The sequence below is a fragment of the Panulirus ornatus genome, chromosome 1 (genome assembly GCF_036320965.1).
Source record: "Panulirus ornatus isolate Po-2019 chromosome 1, ASM3632096v1, whole genome shotgun sequence".
In the NCBI taxonomy this organism is placed as follows: Eukaryota; Metazoa; Arthropoda; class Malacostraca; order Decapoda; family Palinuridae; genus Panulirus; species Panulirus ornatus.
In genome coordinates this window covers 22,486,757-22,505,957 of record NC_092224.1, presented here as the reverse complement: position 1 = coordinate 22,505,957, position 19,201 = coordinate 22,486,757, and the positions used below count along the sequence as shown (strand labels likewise).

The following is a 19,201-nucleotide window of genomic DNA, read 5'->3' as shown; positions in this document are numbered from 1 at the left end:
AGCTCCCATCTGTTGGGTCCTTTCCCACCTCTCGTGTCTTACCTCCAGCCTCCTCTTTGGCCGGTCTGTTTCCGCCTTTGTTGATAGATCAATCTTTCCTTATTACCCCATCAACAGTGATATCTTTATTTACTATCTTCTTTCTCTATCAACCATTTTCCTTTCACGAGTGATAAACCAAATGCACTCGTACGTTAACAACTCCCTAATGCAATCCTTCACTCGTTTCAACCCTGCTCCATCTTTTTCTTGTTTGATATACGTCTCGTTTCGTTACAACAGGATTTCCCAGTAGGGTGGACGTAACCTAATTACGTAATTTCAGCGCCTCGTAAAGTCAGTTTTTCCCGAACTTCTTAAAAGTCTTCATAAGTTCACCATCACATTTAACAACTGATTGGTTACAACACTCATAACCAATAGTTATAACTGTTATCACTGTGGCATCCACCTTATCTTAGTAAGCCCACATCATATAAATAGCGAAGTCTTCCTTTAAGAAACTGGGAGTACTTTTATGATGCCAAAGATTTCTCTCCACTGAACGGGTACCACGTTTATGCATAGGATTGATTCATCTTTGATGTGAATGCTGCTCCCAACACTTGGTCATGTTTGAAGATCCGACCAGTTACTCTCCCAGTCTCGCCTCAAAACTTGACACAGCTGCTTTCCTCTGCGGCAGTGGTTCATTCTCTTCCTCTCTTTTTTCTATATTACTGCGGTTCTTGCAGGATGTCTCGTCCCGGAGTGTGTGAGAGTAGAGAGAGAGAGACTTCCTTTGAGCGCCTGCGCTCTATCACATGGACCACTTAATACTTAACAAACCATTGAGTCAGTTGGTTATCGTGTGGCTAACTCAAGGATGGGCTCGTTTGATCATTCCTTCCATACACGGCTAAGGCATGAGTTGTACATTATCATGTCTTTCCAACTAGCTAACACCTGCTCACATCTCTGAAAGGCAGAATTTTCATGTGGAAAACTCTGACGCTTGTGTTCTCCATCCATACTCTTCTGTTGCTTCAGTCTATTAACTGTCATCAGGACTATGGTGTGAGACTGAACCCATCTGCATTAAAATGGGGTAGTGAGTCACATGCAGCAAGTCAGTGTGTTGGTAGACGTCACATATGCCATGTGTGATGTGCTGCTGACCTGCTCCCTTCCCGTCTTTCTGACCCTGACCCTGGGTGTGAAGTACTTCAGCAACACCCACCGCACGTCCTCCTGGCATGACCATGTTTGTACTTGAACATGAGACCGACCACACCTTCTAAGCGTCCGTATCACACAGACAGTAAACTGCCATCTGTCAGGAGTTACCCATCGGTAATGACGCTGGTTGAACACTCTCGGTCTAGTGTGGCTGCAGGCAGCTGCTAGCGCCTGCAGGATTATTCTTTTTCTTTTTTTTTTTACCAATCAGCGATAGAGTTAGTCGCTCTTTAACTGCGCCTCAAAGAATATGTCCAGGGGACGCGCGTAACAGTCTAACCTTTGTCTGACCTTCGGTGACCCTCGTGTTTGCCTTGTATAAAATATCTGACCCTTTTCCGAAAAAGAGGAGAGAGAGAGAGAGAGAGAGAGAGAGAGAGAGAGAGAGAGAGAGAGAGAGAGAGAGAGAGAGAGAGAGAGAGAGAGAATTTGAAGAGTATATCTGTCAACTCCAGACACTGATTTCAGAAGAGCGAAATTTTACCTTAGCATTACTTCACGAAAGAAAGATATATGTGATGTTCTCTTTTATCTATTTTTTTTTTCTGTTTTCATCCTGATGATTGTGTAACCAATTATGTGATGTCTTGCTGGGGGGGCGGTGGGCTGGACGATCAGGGGAGGTTATTCCTGTTTTTCTCATGGCTCGTATTTTCACCCAGTCTGACGTTCGTCTATAAATTCTTTCTTTTCTAAGTCCATATCCTACCTTGTCCATCCATCCCTTCAAATTATCTTCATTCGGCTATCATCGTTTTTTGTTTTTCATTCTTTCTTCCTCTTATCCTTTCTTCCGTTCGTCCAGTTTTGCTTCTCATTCGTCCATCATGTCTAATGCTGCCTCGTGTTTGTGAAACAAGGAGATGTTAGAATGAACCTTTTAGGCAAGCATATCAACCTCAGAGGCCGTGTCTCGTGTGAAATTCACAGTCATCCTTTCTCTTCCCTTTTCTTTTTCCTCCTCTCTATTGTGGCGGGTCAGAGCGTGGCAACCTGGTCGACCTCAGTGTGTGCCAGAGGTACAGGCAGGCAGACAGACAGCCTCCTCCTGCAGGGTGTTGGGTTCCAGCTTGCTTGCCTTGTAGGGGACGAAGAAATCACTAGTGATGTCCCGGTCACCTGAGTCGGTGTTCTTTCGGGTGGTGACCCTGTTTCTCTTGCATTCTTCCTTAGCTTCTAATTCTGCTTATTTCCTGCCTTAACCTCCTTCATATCCTTATCTTCCTCATTCTCTTGTTTTCCGTATTCTCATCGTTCACGTCCTCCTTTTCTTCCTCTGTTCCTCCTTCACTACTTCTCTTCCTTCTTTAGCCTATCCTTATCCTTTTGCTCTTACCCACCACTTATCCTCATTCTGCTTCTTTCCATCTTCCTTATTCCTCAAGTACTCTTCCTCCTCTTCATCGTCGTCATCAATGTTGTTCTCCTCTTTATGTTCATCTTGTTCCTCCTCCTTTTCCTCTTTCTCCTTCTTTTCTTCCTCCTCCTCCACCTCCTTCCTTTCTTCCCTTCCTCTCTATCAGCCTTATCCTCCTACTCTTTCTCTTAGTGACCACATCCATCACAAAGTGAAACGTCAAACTTTTTAGACCAAAACTGGTGTTTTCATGAAGCGTGACGCACGTACCGTGAACATGAATCCTTTACCTCGTACGCGAAGGAGTTATTATGAACATGATACTCAAGTTTAGTGTTACTTATGTGCGCGAGACCTGCTATTAGTGATGGGTGATTTAAGTGCGAAGGTGAGTAATGTGGCAGTTCAGTTTCGCTGACACCTCAATTGAAACATTAGAAAACGCCCCAACGATAAGCTCTGAGAACATAAACTTTCACATAAGAGGCTTCGATTTAGTTTTCAATCGTCTCTGGTTATGCAACAAAATTCCAGTCATTTGGAACCTTACTAACATAATACCCATTCTGAAACATCTCGAATCCTCTCAACTCCCTTTCATCCTATCGCTGTATATCACTCTCATCATTAGGATCTAGATCTCTCGAAAAATGACCCATATGAGAGTTTTCTACAGTATCTACCATACAGCACGCAAACCTCGCATAACAAATCCTGGATGGTTGCAATTTATCATTACCCTTCTCTCTCTCTCTCTCTCTCTCTCTCTCTCTCTCTCTCTCTCTCTCTCTCTCTCTCTCTCTCTCTCTCTCAACAGCAGTTGTGGCAATAGATAACGACAGTCTTTGATCCTTTTTCCCGACACATCCCGACGCAAAACATATCAGACAAAAGACAGAAGAAGTTTAGCTTACTTGATGAGTTGTCCGCCAAGCCAGAGTCCTCCACAAGCTGTGCTACAGTAGAGTTCCCCAGGATATAACGATGATCCCCGGTCACTTCACATCACTATAGCACTTGTCAAGCAGCAACAAGTACGCAAGACAACTTCACGTAGAACAGTGACTGTCTCAAAACAGAATTTCACTGTCATCCTCTGGTCCCTGACAAACATAGATTCAACTTTCAACTTTCCATAACCTTAGATGGTCAACCCAACCAATGCCACTCAAAAAAATCTCCAACCACAACGGGTATCACACACCACAGTAGGTGTCACATACCACAGTAGGTGTCACATACCATAATTAGTATCACATACCATTATGGGTATCACATAAACCCCACGTATGACAAAGCACTAACCAGCATTGATTTTGGACAAGAAGATGCATCTCTTAGTATCCACTACGAACACTTTAAACATCTACTCTTGACCTGTCCTGCACTCAACCCACAGACACATCCACACAGCACAACCACACATCTTGACCTATGGATCCGCCAGGTGGACGTGGCTGGCTTCCTGAAAGCTGCAGGACCTCCAGAGAAGAGAATCCTGCAGCAGAAATATATATAGATCACGACTACTACTATGATTACTACTACTACTAATACTTAAGTTAGATACATAAATATGTAATGTTGTAGAGTCACAATAACATACCAGTATTGCATGGCGTTAGGTGACATCATGATATGGACCACCTGAACCTATGCTGACGACCTGTTTTCCCCTCAGGTGGAAGAGGATGTCCTCGTACATCGCCAGGATCACCAGGCCGTTCCGACTGGGCATCGAGGTCATCCTTGGCAACGTGAAGCCGACCCACGTAGCCATCGACAACATCAAGTTGGTGGATTGTTTTGGTAGGTGTCCTCACTATGTCGTCCGTCTTTGAGGTTATTTACTGTCTGTGTGTGCGAGATTGATTGGTGATTTGCTTGTCACAAGTCCACAGAGAATTTCGGATTATCAACTGCCTTTTTACGATCTTCATTTTCTTCTTTTGTTTTGTTGCACTTGTTTCTAAGTCTCATTAATCGTAGATATGTTTTATCTTTTCTTCTGTGTATTACACCCGTTTTCTTTAGCTCTTTGGCATAACTGAACCAAAATGATTCTGTCTTCTGTTACTTCTTCTCTCCTCCCCTTGTTACTGGTACACAGGGTTAACCTGCACATTGTATATGTCACAAACCTCACCGAGTATCATTCTCTTGTCTTGATTTTGAGTCTTGAATCTCCCACTTCATCATGACATAGTTACCGCCATTGTATATCTTATATCTACCGGTATGGTTTCCGCACTATTTCTTATCACTTTTTTTTTTTTTTCAAACGCGTAACCCAATTACAGCACTACGTGATCACTTTTCACAAGTGGGGTATTATATATATATATATATATATATATATATATATATATATATATATATATATATATATATATATATATGACTTAATTTTCAGGGTTTTTTTACACGTGAATTCAAGGTGAAATGTTTATAATGAAACTAGAGTTATCATCATTTTCGTAGTTCTAGCTTACTTTTGTATCCCAAATGATGTGTATTACATGTCAGTGAGGTTGTACTGTATTAATGGGTGTATACTTTAGCTGTCTACTTTGAGTTATCTTGGATATTTATGTACCATGTGCCTCATCTAGTAAATGATGAATTTTATGGTAGTTGGTGTGAGATGTGATCCTCCACTGTAAAGGCCGCGTTAGGACGGTATAGGTAATATATTTACGTTAATTATGGATATGTTTTCGAAAGCTTTTGACAAGGGCACCACCCTTAACGAAGTGACATCTTTGAATTCGAAGTGAAAATAACATTTGGAAGCCTCTTTGTCAGAGTGAAATTACATTTGTGAAAAATCTATGTAGAATTATGTAACATAGACACACGAGAATAGAATTAGTCACGATTCAAAGACGTGACACGTTATTCAGTTTCCATCCGTGTGTGAGTTGCCTTCCATAGAATCCACTGGCGGGCTGTGTCACATCATCAGCCACCCACAGTTAGTATGCGCTCCTGTGTGTAGAATAGTCTTTTGCATCTGCACACTGCACATGTTGATTGGCCTCTGTAATGTAGTTCGTCTTGCTTTACACCCTCAGGAATCAGAACACAAACGAAGTGAGGAATATTATCTGAAGAGGTGTTAGAGCGAGGTGATGTGGAGACCCAGGGTTAGATAGAGACAGAGTTGAACAGCAGTGTTTATAGGACGATTTGAAGTGTGAAGCTGTGTGTCAGAACACCATGTGAGGCCAAGCCTATGTCTGTAGTCATGTGCCAGAACACGAGATGGAATCATCGTGAGCAAAGCTTTGATCACATGACCGAACACCATGTTGACCTACATATGTCTGCGGTCATGTAGCACAGCATACCTCTGGTCACATGACCGGGGTCCCCACTAAATGGCCACAGATTCACATGTGTCCTTGAGGTCCCCCCCCCCCTGCTGATGACCACCTGATCAAAAATGTCCAGTGTCACACTTGTCATGGAAGTCACGAGTAGTTACAGCAGTGTCGTATGTCCAAAACTAACTGTTGATTCCTATCGAAAATCACATCAAACAAGGAAGTTCACAGGAGACTGTATGGCTCATCGGGTTCTCAATACTGAGTGAAGACGGTCACCTGGAAGTGTGGCCAGCGATAAGTTAACGGGGACTAAAATTTTCAAAAGGCAAAGGGACGACCCCGGGGAAGGACCTTCCCTGCCAAGTTTGGTTCTGATCATCCCAGTAATTCAGGTGACGATTGAATCGTGAGAAAAGTTAACGGATGGACGACGAACGCCAGATGGTGGCCAAGGCTCACATGACCTTTGGGCCGGGAGGGGAGGTAAGACAGAACGGTATTGGACGTGAGAGAGGTCATGGCAAGCGTTGCTGGGGTCGCAGTATACAGGTGTCCTTCCATGAGGTTTAAATACTGTGAATGAAATGGCTTAATCGTTTCCTCTAAACAGATGCAAGATGTGACGGATGACGTCACCCTCCCATGTTGTCCCTGAGCCACCATATGGAAGGCACCATGTCCAAGAAAACAACAAATTCCTGAGTTTTTTTTAAGGAAGTTTTTGGTACATATAGCATCTGTTGTGATCTTATTCTCAACAGGGAAATATCCGTATATCAAGATGTATGAATTAGAGATCCAGTTATAGCGTTCTCTCAGAAAGCCATAGTTTAGGAAGCACATGATTTATGTCAAATTGTTCCGAGGTTACTGTCTAAGGTGTGCTGGTTTGACGTAAGGCTGTGTCCTGAGTCGTGGCTGATATGGACGAGTGTCTCGGTCATGACTGCAGCTCAGTTCCAATCGTAGACCGGCCATTTCATACTCCTTCAGTTGTTATTAACATATTCCGATGTGATGTTTATCTTTACCTGGAATATTGACCGCTGCCACAATTGAGATGAGAGCATGATGGTGCAAGCCCTCCATCTTTGTCTTAGAAATATAAAAATTTGCAAATTTTCTTGCAGTTTTTTTTCTTCAGAAATATTAAATTCAGACAGTAGTCGGTGATGGTAAATCTTAGGTCTGGTTTCGTTACGCACAGCGAAGATTCCCATTCTGCTTTTCAATGTGGACTGGTTTGACATTTCGCCAGTGGTGGGACGTGGAACTCTCGTAGAAGCTTTAAAGACTGTCCTACTACGCTTGTATTTTCCTACCATTCTAACCTACATTTTCATGTCTCCTAGTGGCACCCTACATAACACTTCCTTTATATTCACAAAATTCTTACCGTCCCCTCCCTCTCTAATTCTCTATTTGTGTGTGTGTGTGTGTGTGTGTGTGTGTGTGTGTGTGTGAGTGTGTGACTCTTGTCTCATCTTTGCCAACTCCAGAGCTACTGGATCAATAACGCTTGCTCTTAAACCAGCCCACAAACTCCACCCAGGTTGGACAAATTTTCCCCGTGTGGCAGAGAATATAAAGGTGTAGTGGGCTGTTGACACGAGCTGTACAGTAGGCTGTCCTTGTCCGGTGAATGTGGCCTCTACGTGTTCTCCTTAACCCACTGCACATGACGGTGCGATCGTTGAGCACGATGGTGTAACCCTTCGGCATGACTGTGCGACCTTTGAGTACGACGGTACGACCCTTGAGCACGACGGTACGACCTTTGGGTGTTGACGGCCTAGGCGGCTTTCTGATCAGGTCAAAGGCTAAGGGTCGTATTGTCTTCCTCAAGGGTCGTACCGCCATGCTCTCAAGTTCAGAATCTGTTCATGATAACATCTGTTCTTTTCCAAGCTGGGTTCCCTTATCTCGCCTCCCATTCCTCTGTGACTGGGCTGGAGTCCATTATTTTCAGTGTTGTTGTGATCTTTGTTATTCATTCCCTCACTATGCAGTTTCATCCTCGAGTCTTATATCTCGGAAAAGATTTGTCATTTATTTGAACGTCTTCTCTTGGATGAGTCCCCAAACCTGTTCCTCCTCTTCACCGGTCACTTTTGACCTGTCTGTGACCTCTCAACCCATCCAAACCGAAACCACTTGACCTCTGAACTTCATCACCCCCCCCTTGATCCCACCACCGCCACGTAGTTTCTGAACCTCGTCGCAACAACGGCTGGATGACCTGGTCTCACCTCCTGAGGTTCACTTTGACCACCACTCCTCAGCCCTGATGTGTCTCACTCCTGACTTCAAAGTCCCATTGACGATCCTGATGACCTTTAACCTTGAGATTACGTGACATTATGACCGCTTAAACTTGTGATCCCCTAACCTCATGACCTTTCAGTTTTGTCATCCCTAACTTCATGACCTTTCTATCTTGTGATCTCATAACTTCATGACCTATCTATCTTGTGATTTAACTTCATGACCTATCTATCTTGTGATCTCGTAACCTCATGGCCTTTAAATCTTGTTTTCCCCTAACCTCATGACCTTTCAGTCTCGTGACCCCCGAACCTCATGACATTGTAATCTTACGACCCCAACTTCATGTCCTCTGAATTCCATGAACCATAACCTCATGACCTTTCAGTGCTGTCAACTTTAACCCCTGTGATCTATCAGTTCTGTGACCGCACATGGACCTAACCACTCAACCCCGGAAGCATGTAACCCCTCAACCCTAGAGTCCCAGACCATGGCCATGTGTCAACCCTGCCTCGCTAACCACCTTTCGACCTCTTTGAGTCACGTAGATATGGAGTCAAATCTCGTAGCCTCTAGACTCTGTGGCTCTCATACCCGCGACTTCCCAACCTCCTGAACCTCTCCACCCCGTCCTTCATCTCGTGAATTCGAGGAACCTCACAACCTAACAGTGCCATTAGTGTACAGTGCTCTCGCCTCAACGCGCAATTTCTCCATAGCACTGAACGACAGAGTCTTGATTCGATGAACCTGTGTGACATCGAAGCCTGTGACCTCACAGCCCGTGACCTCTCAACCCCGAGACCTCACAGCCTCGTGACCTAACCCTTCCCCCCCCCTCCTCCCGTGACCTTAAAACCTCGTGACCCATGGTCACCTAAACTAGGAATACATGCGACCAAGCAACGCAAGCTTGTAAATTCCCATGACCCTACAAGTTCGGCCTTGGCTACACAAATCCGGTCATCCAAAAGACACATCATTTCAAGACGTCAGAGAGCCACACAGGACTCCACACGTTCATGGTTGTATAGCTTCACAGACTCGTGACTACACCATCCCTGAACTCTGGGGAACCATGATATCACCACCTTCCTACGACACTATGACACCACAGTCTCGTACATCTACGAACCTCGTAATTTTACAACATTATTTAGGCTACAGCCAGAGACGTCACCATTTGATGACATGACATTCTCTCTCTCTCTCTCTCTCTCTCTCTCTCTCTCTCTCTCTCTCTCTCTCTCTCTCTCTTCGTAACACATGACCTCATGACCCCAGAACCCATGACTGAATAGTTTCGTCCCATGAGGATGAAGCCCACTGACCCCGTAGCACAGTGAACTCATCTCGCTCCGTCGCCCCTTTAAGTCTAAGCCCTCATGACATTACGACCTCTCTCTCTCTCTCTCTCTCTCTCTCTCTCTCTCTCTCTCTCTCTCTCTCTCTCTCTCTCTCTCTCTCTCTCTCTCTCTCTCTCTCTCTCTTTTCCCTTACCTCTTGTTCCCCTACCCCAGAATTTCATGACCTCACAATTCTCCCCCTCCTCCTACTCCTCCTGACCTCACAATCCCTCACTCCAGTGCCTCATAATTCCTTGCTATATCCCCATTCTCTAAACACCACATCTTTATTACCTCATTGGCCCTTGTTTGAGCGCTAACGACTGGTCTCCAACCGCCACTAACGACTGGTCTCCTACCGTCACTAACGATTGGTCTCCAACCGTCACTAACGATTGGTCTCCAACCGTCACTAACGACTGGTCTCCAACCGTCACTAACGACTGGTCTCCGTCACTAACGACTGGTCTCCCACCGTCACTAACGACTGGTCTCCCACCGTCACTAACGACTGGTCTCCTACCGTCACTAACGACTGGTCTCCCACCGTCACTAACGACTGGTCTCCTACCATCACTAACGACTGGTCTCCTACCGTCACTAACGTCTGGTCTCCTACCTTCAGATCGACATACGGGCCCGTGCACAGGCCTGCGGTGCGAGACAGGAGAATGTGTGCTCCGGGACAGTGTATGTGACCTCATCCACGACTGCCCTGGGGGAGATGACGAAGCCTTGTGTGGTGAGTATAACGAGTATGCTAAGTATACATTGTCTTGCTCGAGAGAGAGAGAGAGAGAGAGAGAGAGAGAGAGAGAGAGAGAGAGAGAGAGAGAGAGAGAGAGAGTATGTCTGGTATGTTATGTGTATGATGTAATGCTGCTGATGATTCTGTATGACACATTTTGCATCATACTTACTGTGTTGGTTCAGATATGTGGAGGATTTGATATGTTTTTACGTTTCTGTCCCTTATATGTTGGCTCCACGAAGTTCGCTATACTGTATACTCGATATATCGGTTATATCAGGTAATCGGTAGTCCAGGTTGCTGGGTTCGACACATCATTTCGATGACTGGCAGTTCTGAGTGTAGTCTATCCTAGTCTATCGGATATGCCAGGTATGGTATATATATCTAGGATGATGGGCAAGTTGTGTCTAGTATGTTGTGTTCATCACTATGCTGAACAGAGTATGTCCGTCATACTAGGATTTTGTACCCAGTATTCGTCATACTATTGTACCCAGTATGCTGAAGATATGATGACTTTATAAGATATAACCCAAAATGTTTTGGGTGTATATTGGCTCATGATTTTCTGTGTTTAGCTGCCTAGTGTGACGGGATATGCCGGGAATATATGTGGGTGTGTCATGGATATGTTGCATATGTATAATGCCTTGAAGTTGGGAGGTTTGGAATATGTTGGAAATATATGAGCCTTGATAGACAGGTTAGAACGTCTGGTATGCTAAGAGGTGTCATCGATATATCCACTATAGTTCTAGCCAGTGCAACAGATATTATATGTTTTTTGTTAGTCCACGAGTATGTGTATCATGCTAGGGGGCGATGGGTTGTGTCACAGGGGTAGAGGGTTGTGCCATAGGGGGCGATGGGCTGTGCTACGGGGTGAGGGTTGTGCCATAAGGGGCGATGGGTTGTACCACAGGGGTAGAGGGTTGTGCTAGGGGGCGATGGGTTGTGCCATAGGGGGCGGTGGGTTGTGCCACAGGGAGGGAGGGTTGTGCCATAGGGGACGGTGGGTTGTGCTAGGGGACGGTGGGTTGTGCTAGGGGGCGGTGGGTTGTGCCACAGGGAGGGTGCCACAGGGAGGGAGGGTTGTGCTAGGGGACGATGGGTTGTGCCCCGGGGACGAAAGTTTGGTTCTGTAAGTTAGTTACGCATCACACGTCGTTTAATATGACTTTGAAATGCAAGTATACAAAATCTACCTTTAAGTACTGCAGCAGAAGTATCATATTTTGCTGATGTGCATGTAAGTTTTAACTTATAAAAACTTGGCTGCCACGCTCTTTTTTTTTCGTGTGTGTGTGTGTGTGTGTGTGTGTGTGTGTGTGTGTGTGTTAGAATCTGATGTATTAGAACAGAAAAGTTCTGATTTGTACAAATATACTCTGAAAAAACTTTGTACTGAAATAAAACTTTGTACTGAAAATGAATTTTCATCTCGCGTGCGCTGACACTGAAAATGACATCCCAGTTTTGAATCATGACAAAACACAAATTGAAAAATAATTGATAGTGATGCACTTTTCACATTCAAGACAACAAAATAGAAATTCATGTCACAGTGGATCCCTGTGTCACATCATATCCATTCATCACAAGTAATCCATTTGTCCCATTACTGTGACCTATTTGTCACTATAAATCCACAACACAATGAATCCCTGTTTCACATCAAATCCACTTACCATGAGAAATCCATGTGCCCAATTACTGTAGCCCATGTCACTATAAATCCGCCTCACACTAAATCCAATATGTCAATGAATACTCGCCATAATAAATCCATGCCATAGTAAATCCATGCCATAAGGCATGCCTCAATAAATACATATCAGTAAATCCATGCCAGAATGAATCCATGTCACAATAAATCCTTGTATCTCGATGAATTCATGTGTCACAATAAATCCACATGTTGTTCATGTGTCACAGTCGCAGTAACACTCACCACAGACTCCGTGTCACCGTCTGACGAACGCACAGTGAGAGAGTTAGACACGAAGCCTCATTTAAAGGTCACATTATGGAGAAGTTGATCACATCCAGTAAATAAAATTCTGCATTACTGTGGCATGGAATCTTTAAGTCACACTAACAGCAAGATTATTGGATTGCAGTGGTTACAAACCACTGTAATCTCAGTAACAACAAACCAGTTGGTTATAACTAAACCACCACGTGACCACAGAGATACAACACTTGCTTATACTAACAGTAAACCAGTGAGTCTTCATGAGGGTCAGCCACTGGGTAACAGAACCGTAGAACATTAGGCTACAGTAGTAAACCACTAGACCGCAGTCATAAACCACTAGGCTACTGTAGTGAACTAATTGGCCGCAGTAGCAAACCACATGGAACATTGTAGTAAACCACCGAGGTACACCAGTAGCAGTAACACTTGCCATACAGTGTGTGTCACAGTAACTAACACAGTGTGTGTGTGTTCTCGCCCCTTCCCTCCTGCAGAATCGGAGCCCGAAGGCTCTCGCTGCGACTTCGAGAACGGAATGTGCGGCTGGACGAACATCGCCGACAACCAGATGGATTTCAAGAGGCACCGGGGGCCGACGGAGAGGGACCGAACTGGACCTCCACACGACCACACCTACAAGAACTCCTCAGGTCAGTCAGTCTCCAGCTTCTTGCAGTAACCCGTCAGCTCTCGTACTCTGTTTTTTGAGGCTGGTCTCCAGCAGCGACCCCGACTACACCATTATCTTGGCTTCAGTTTCCTCCATGACCTGGCCAAGGTACAAAGGGTATCATTAGATGAATAGTTTATCTTTTATGATAATCGACATGTGTGACGATTTAGAGATATCGAACTTAGTTTGACTCTCTCTCTCTCTCTCTCTCTCTCTCTCTCTCTCTCTCTCTCTCTCTCTCTCTCTCTCTCTCTCTCTCTCGTGCTAGAGAACATCTGGGCACGTGTGACCATAACATGGTTAGCTTCGACGTGAATATCAAAACATACTCTCATAAAGCCAGTATTATTACCCCTAACTTTAAAAGTGCGGATTTGAAGTGGTTGCGCGACGCACTAAAGAGTCTTACCCTTATTGGTTCATGCCCAGAGAAATTATGGGCCAGTTTTAAGTGTCACTTTATGCACCAGCAATACATCAAATTTCCACGCATGACAGAAACGATAAAACCAACAACAGATATTGCAAGAGCTTTACGGCGTAGAAATAAGCTCTACAAGCTTCAGAAATCGGACAGTGACCCAAATATTACAACGCAATATAACACAGTTGGGAGAGACGTGAAAAGGCTTATGACACAAGCCAAGAGAGAATACGAAATGAGCATTGCGAGAGAGAGTAATAAAATGTTGTCACGGGTAGAGGATGTGAACAACGGTGCTGTCGTAGAGATAGGAAATAACCATCTCTATCCAATTCATCCTTAGATGTATCTAAACATCACAGCATGATCTGCATATATAAACAAAGGCGACGACTTTCATTTTCTTTCTAAGCATAGTTAGGTATCACACCCTCGTAACCCTACCTTGCTCTCATCTCAACGCTGTGCTCTAAATCCTCGAAAGCGTTAAGATAACCTCGGTGACAACACACGACCTTGACACACTCCCACACATACTTTTGACCACCTATTCGTATAACTGCTTACTCTCACACATGCACTACTTCCACTGTAAAGGCTTCTAACTGCATTCAGAGGGTTTCATGCACTCCAAATAGAGTCGGATCTTTCTAAATTACTGTCCTATTCAGGTTATCATATGCTTTCTACAACGCCATCAAAGCTGAATGCAATTTCTTTTTTTTCTTTCATGACTTTCCTAAAAGCAACAAGCCGTTCTACGAACCCTTCTTCCTCCCTCCCTCACTACATCTAACTTGTTCCTCACCAGCGAGTGGTTCGCTGGTCCTTTTTGAAATGAGCAGTCCCTCTCCTACCACACACTATGCTAGCTATGTTAAGGGACGTATCGCTTTATAGTGATCTGTCCCTGTGCTAGCTATGGTAAGAGACACACCTTATATATTACACTCACTTTTACTTCACTTTCCCTTATGCAGAAGAATGTTTACCGCTGCTTACGTACTTGTATTGGTTTTTTTTTTTTTATCGAAGAATCGGAGTATGTATGAAGCGATAGGGAAATCAAGCATTTCTAAAAAAATGTTCGAAATTTTGCGATTTTACTTTCCGGACATGACACAAAGCCTTGTGATTTCCCCAGTTAATTGAATTGTTTTTCATCGCTCTCGATGGACAAACAAAAAAAACGTTTATCTTTTTTTAATGGAATGTTCACTTCGTAACAGCATCGCATTCGAGCACTGTACCTCAAGCGAAACACTCCACTTTATTCAGTTTGTCACGTGATGGGATGTGATTACACCCGAGTCAGCGAAGGCTCTTGGAAAAAGTCTTTCGTACGCAAAGTGGATGTTTGAAATTTGCAGTCATTTACCATCGCCTTCCCCTCCAGCCTAGTGTGTGTCTTTCAACATTCTTGGTTCAACCTTCCGCACAGGTCGAGCCTGTGTCGTCTTCCCCTGAACACAGTGGTGCGATCCTTGATTTTGACGCATGTGAACCTTCGTCACAGTACAACCCCTTGAGCACGACCGTTGAGTCGACTCTACGATCCTTAAGCTCGACAGTGCAACCCCTTGAGCACGACCGTATGATCGTTATGAACCTTGACGGTACGACCTCTGAGCACGATGTTATGATCCTTCAGTCCAACGGCACGACAGCACATATTACCCTCGCGCTCTAAGAGATACAATGATCCTTGATTTTAAGTTACATTCCTCGCCACAAAATAAGTGTCAGTAAGTTAACGTTAGGTTTGCCGACTGAAATCCTCATCTGCAAGTGTGTCATTTTTAAGACTCTTAGCTGCAGGATTCAGTTGAGAGGTTCATATTGACTGTAATGGTCGTGCATGTACCACGTCATGAAAAAGAAGAGAGAGGGAACTTAAGGATAACTGATCCAGCGAGAGACAGAGGAAAAGAGAGAGTGATGGCTAGGTACAGCGTCTTTAGTAAGAATGGTAATTGTAAAGGGATGTTTGGCAGATATGTGTGTCCAGAGAAGAGATATCTATTTCCATCTTTTGCGAGACACATTTGCAAAACTAGTGTTCCCAGATCGACCCTACCAGAGGAATGATTTGAGATCTGATGCACTGCAAGCATGCTGTGTTTATGGATGGTGTAATGCATAAGTTGGTATCGGTGAATCAACTTGGAGTGCGAATTGAAGAAAATTAGTGTCGAAGTTCATGTGTCTCTCCAGCACACTTAACTTAGGCGAAGAATGCGTAATAGCAAGTTGAGACGCTTTGCGTACCTGATCCATCCAGTGGAATTGCAAGGATATGATAATGATGCATAGATTCTGACTTAAAGTTATGAATTAAGAAAAAAGATGACAGTGTGCGTAATGTGCAATTTTGAGGAGAGGTAGGAGAAGGTTTGTGAGATCATATGGTAGAGTATGTACGTTAGTGTTTTATTGTAGATGGTTTGATGCTAGGAGTGTGGGTAAACGGACGGGGAAAATAAACAAAGAATTTAGTAAATAAAAAAAAAAACTTAGCTTTTGGTCGAAGTTAAATGAGAAGCTGAGACAAGTTGATGAAATAGGTGCAGGTGAAGCTGAGCTGGTGTGGTATCATATTTGTAATCATCATTTGATATAGATTTTGTCATGATTACATATCACTTATCTTTATCATCTTGACCATCATTTCCCGGCAGATATGGCCACTCATTAACGTGTCGTTATCTCCTCCCTCTAGGCTGGTACATGCTGAGTGAGCTGCCTTACAAGGGCAAGATGGGAGACACGGGCATTTTGGAGTCTCCTTACTTCGACCCTCCTCCTTGCAGCCACGACAACAAGGACTCCCAGTTCTACGAGAGCTGCAAGGTACGTCAGCATTACGATTATTTTGTTCATTTTCTGTGGATTAACAAGCACTTGCGAGACAGTCTGGCCGGATTACATCTTATGTTTCTTACATTTAGATCTACATCAGGTATTTCGCATGTATCAAGTTTCAGATCATTCCAAATGTCAGTTGAAATCCCTACTTCACGTACAGACGTCCTGCATCACTTACAAGAATTCTCTCAGAAATTGAGAAACGTCGGCGTGTGTGGGGAACGTCGTTCAGGCAGGAGTTGGGAGTAAAGTAGAAGTGTGTACAGTAACTATTACCAGATGTAAAGGACGTGTATCTCAGCATGATAGATTTCTCCCTCCTGCTGCAACGGAGACTTGATATTTGCCGGCACCGGTGATGTTGAAGTCGATATATATATATATATATATATATATATATATATATATATATATATATATATATATATATACACACACACACACTGCGAGGCGTGGGCTATAGATGGGCTGTGCGGAGGAGGGTGGATGTGTTGGAAATGAGAAGTTTGAGAACAATATGTTGTGTGAGGTGGTTTGATCGAGTAAGTAATGTAAGGGTAAGAGAGTTGTGTGGTAATAAAAAGAGTGTGGTTGAGAGAGCAGAAGAGGGTGTTTTGAAATGGTTTGGTCTCATGGAGAGAATGAGTGAGGAAAGATTGACAAAGAGGATATATGTGTCAGAGGTGGAAGGAACGAGGAGAAGTGGGAGACCAAGTTGGAGGTGGAAGGATGGAGTGAAAAAGATTTTGAGCGATATGGGCCTGAACGTGCAGGAGGGTGAAAGGCGTGCACGGAATAGTGAATTGGAACGATGTGGTATACCGGGATCGACGTACTGTCAGTGGATTGAATAAGGGCATGTGAAGCGTCTGGGATAAACCATGGAAAGTTTTGTGGGGCCTAGAGATGGAAAGGGAGCTGTGGTTTCGGTGCATTATACATGACAGCTAGAGACTGAGTATGAACGAATGTGGCCCATGTTGTCTTTTCCTAGCGCTACCTCGCGCACGTGAGGGGAGAGGGTGCTGTCATTTTATGTGTGGCGGGGTGGCGACGAGAATGAATAAAGGCAGACAGTATGAATTATGTACATATGTATATATGTATATCTGTGTATGTATATATATGTATACGTTGAAATGTATAGGTATGTATATGTGTGTGTGTGGATGTGTATGCATATACATGTGTATGGGGGTGGGTTGGGCCATTCTTTCGTCTGTTTCTTTGCGCTACCTCGCTAACGCGGGAGACAGCGACAAAGTGTAAAAAAGAAAATTATATACATATATATATATATATATATATATATATATATATATATATATATATATATATGATCCATTCCATACATTTTCGCCATTTCCCGCGTCAGCGAGGTAGCGTTAAGAACAGAGGACTGAGTCTTAGAGGGAATATCCTCACTTGGTCCCTTTTCTCTATTCCATCTTTTGGAAATTAAAAGCGGGAGGGGAGGTTATCCCGCCCCCTCCCCTTTTAGTCGCCTTCTACGACACGCAGGGAATACGTGGGAAGTGGTCTTTCTCCCCTATCTTCAAGGATGATATATATATATATATATATATATATATATATATATATATATATATATATATATATATATATAGAGAGAGAGAGAGAGAGAGAGAGAGAGAGAGAGAGAGAGAGGTAAACTTGATACATGACGCGTATGTGCTGGCACTTGCTTCTGTGGTCGTGTCATCTGCTACATACTATACAGTAAAACAGTGTTTTTTTTTGTAGTCAAATATTCCAGATATTTAACAATGTAATAAAAGGAGGACAGGATTAAATTGAAATGAAATGAACAACAATGACAGAATATTCCGGAAGTCTGGCATTGCTCTTAAAAACTCGTGTATTTCAGAACAAAAACTGTGCAGACTACAACAGCGTAATGATTTCAGTAACGTTTTGCGTAGACTGGCTATCATGTTAGCGGGTCTCTTATCTATAAACTCTCGTTGACGAATGGATTCGCTGCAGCAGCCATATACTACTACTACTACTAACACTACTACTACTACTACTACCACCACTACTACTATTACTACTACTACTACTACTACCACCACTACTACTATTACTACTACTACTACTACTACTACTACTACTACTACTACTACCACCACTACTACTATTACTACTACTACTACTACTACTACCACCACTACTACTATTACTACTACTACCACTACTACTACCACTACTACTACTACTACTACTACTACTACCACTACTACTACTACTACTACTACCACCACTACTATTACTACTACTACTACCACTACTACTACCACTACTACTACCACTACTACTACTACTACTACTACTACTACTACTACTACTACTACCACTACTACTACCACTACTACTACTACTACTACTACTACTACTACTACTACTACTACCACCACTACTATTACTACTACTACTACTACTACTACTACTACTACTACTACCACCACTACTACTATTACTACTACTACTACTACTACTACCACCACTACTACTATTACTACTACTACCACTACTACTACTACTACTACTACTACTACCACCACTACTACTATTACTACTACTACTACTACTACTACCACCACTACTACTATACTACTACTACTACTACTACTACTACTACTACTACTACCACCACTACTACTATTACTACTACTACTACTACTACTACCACCACTACTACTATTACTACTACTATTACTACTACTACCACTACTACTACCACTACTACTACTACTACTACTACTACTACTACTACTACTACTACTACTACCACTACTACTACTACTACTACTACTACTACTACCACCACTACTATTACTACTACTACTACCACTACTACTACCACTACTACTACCACTACTACTACTACTACTACTACTACTACTACTACTACTACCACTACTACTACCACTACTACTACTACTACTACTACTACTACTACTACTAC

The 19,201-nt window shown here is 43.3% G+C and overlaps 1 protein-coding gene across 2 annotated transcripts in view; it reads left to right on the top strand.

Moving 5' to 3' along the window:
- Positions 1–19,201, top strand: part of LOC139763053 (tyrosine-protein kinase receptor-like) — a 1,458,433-nt gene that overhangs the window by 877,096 nt on the left and 562,136 nt on the right. For both annotated transcript variants that reach the window (XM_071688765.1, XM_071688676.1), the window contains exons 6-9: positions 4,257–4,384; positions 10,144–10,260; positions 12,745–12,900; positions 16,067–16,197. In XM_071688765.1, the coding sequence (XP_071544866.1) occupies positions 4,257–4,384; positions 10,144–10,260; positions 12,745–12,900; positions 16,067–16,197 (532 nt within the window). The remainder of the gene's footprint in view (positions 1–4,256; positions 4,385–10,143; positions 10,261–12,744; positions 12,901–16,066; positions 16,198–19,201) is intronic.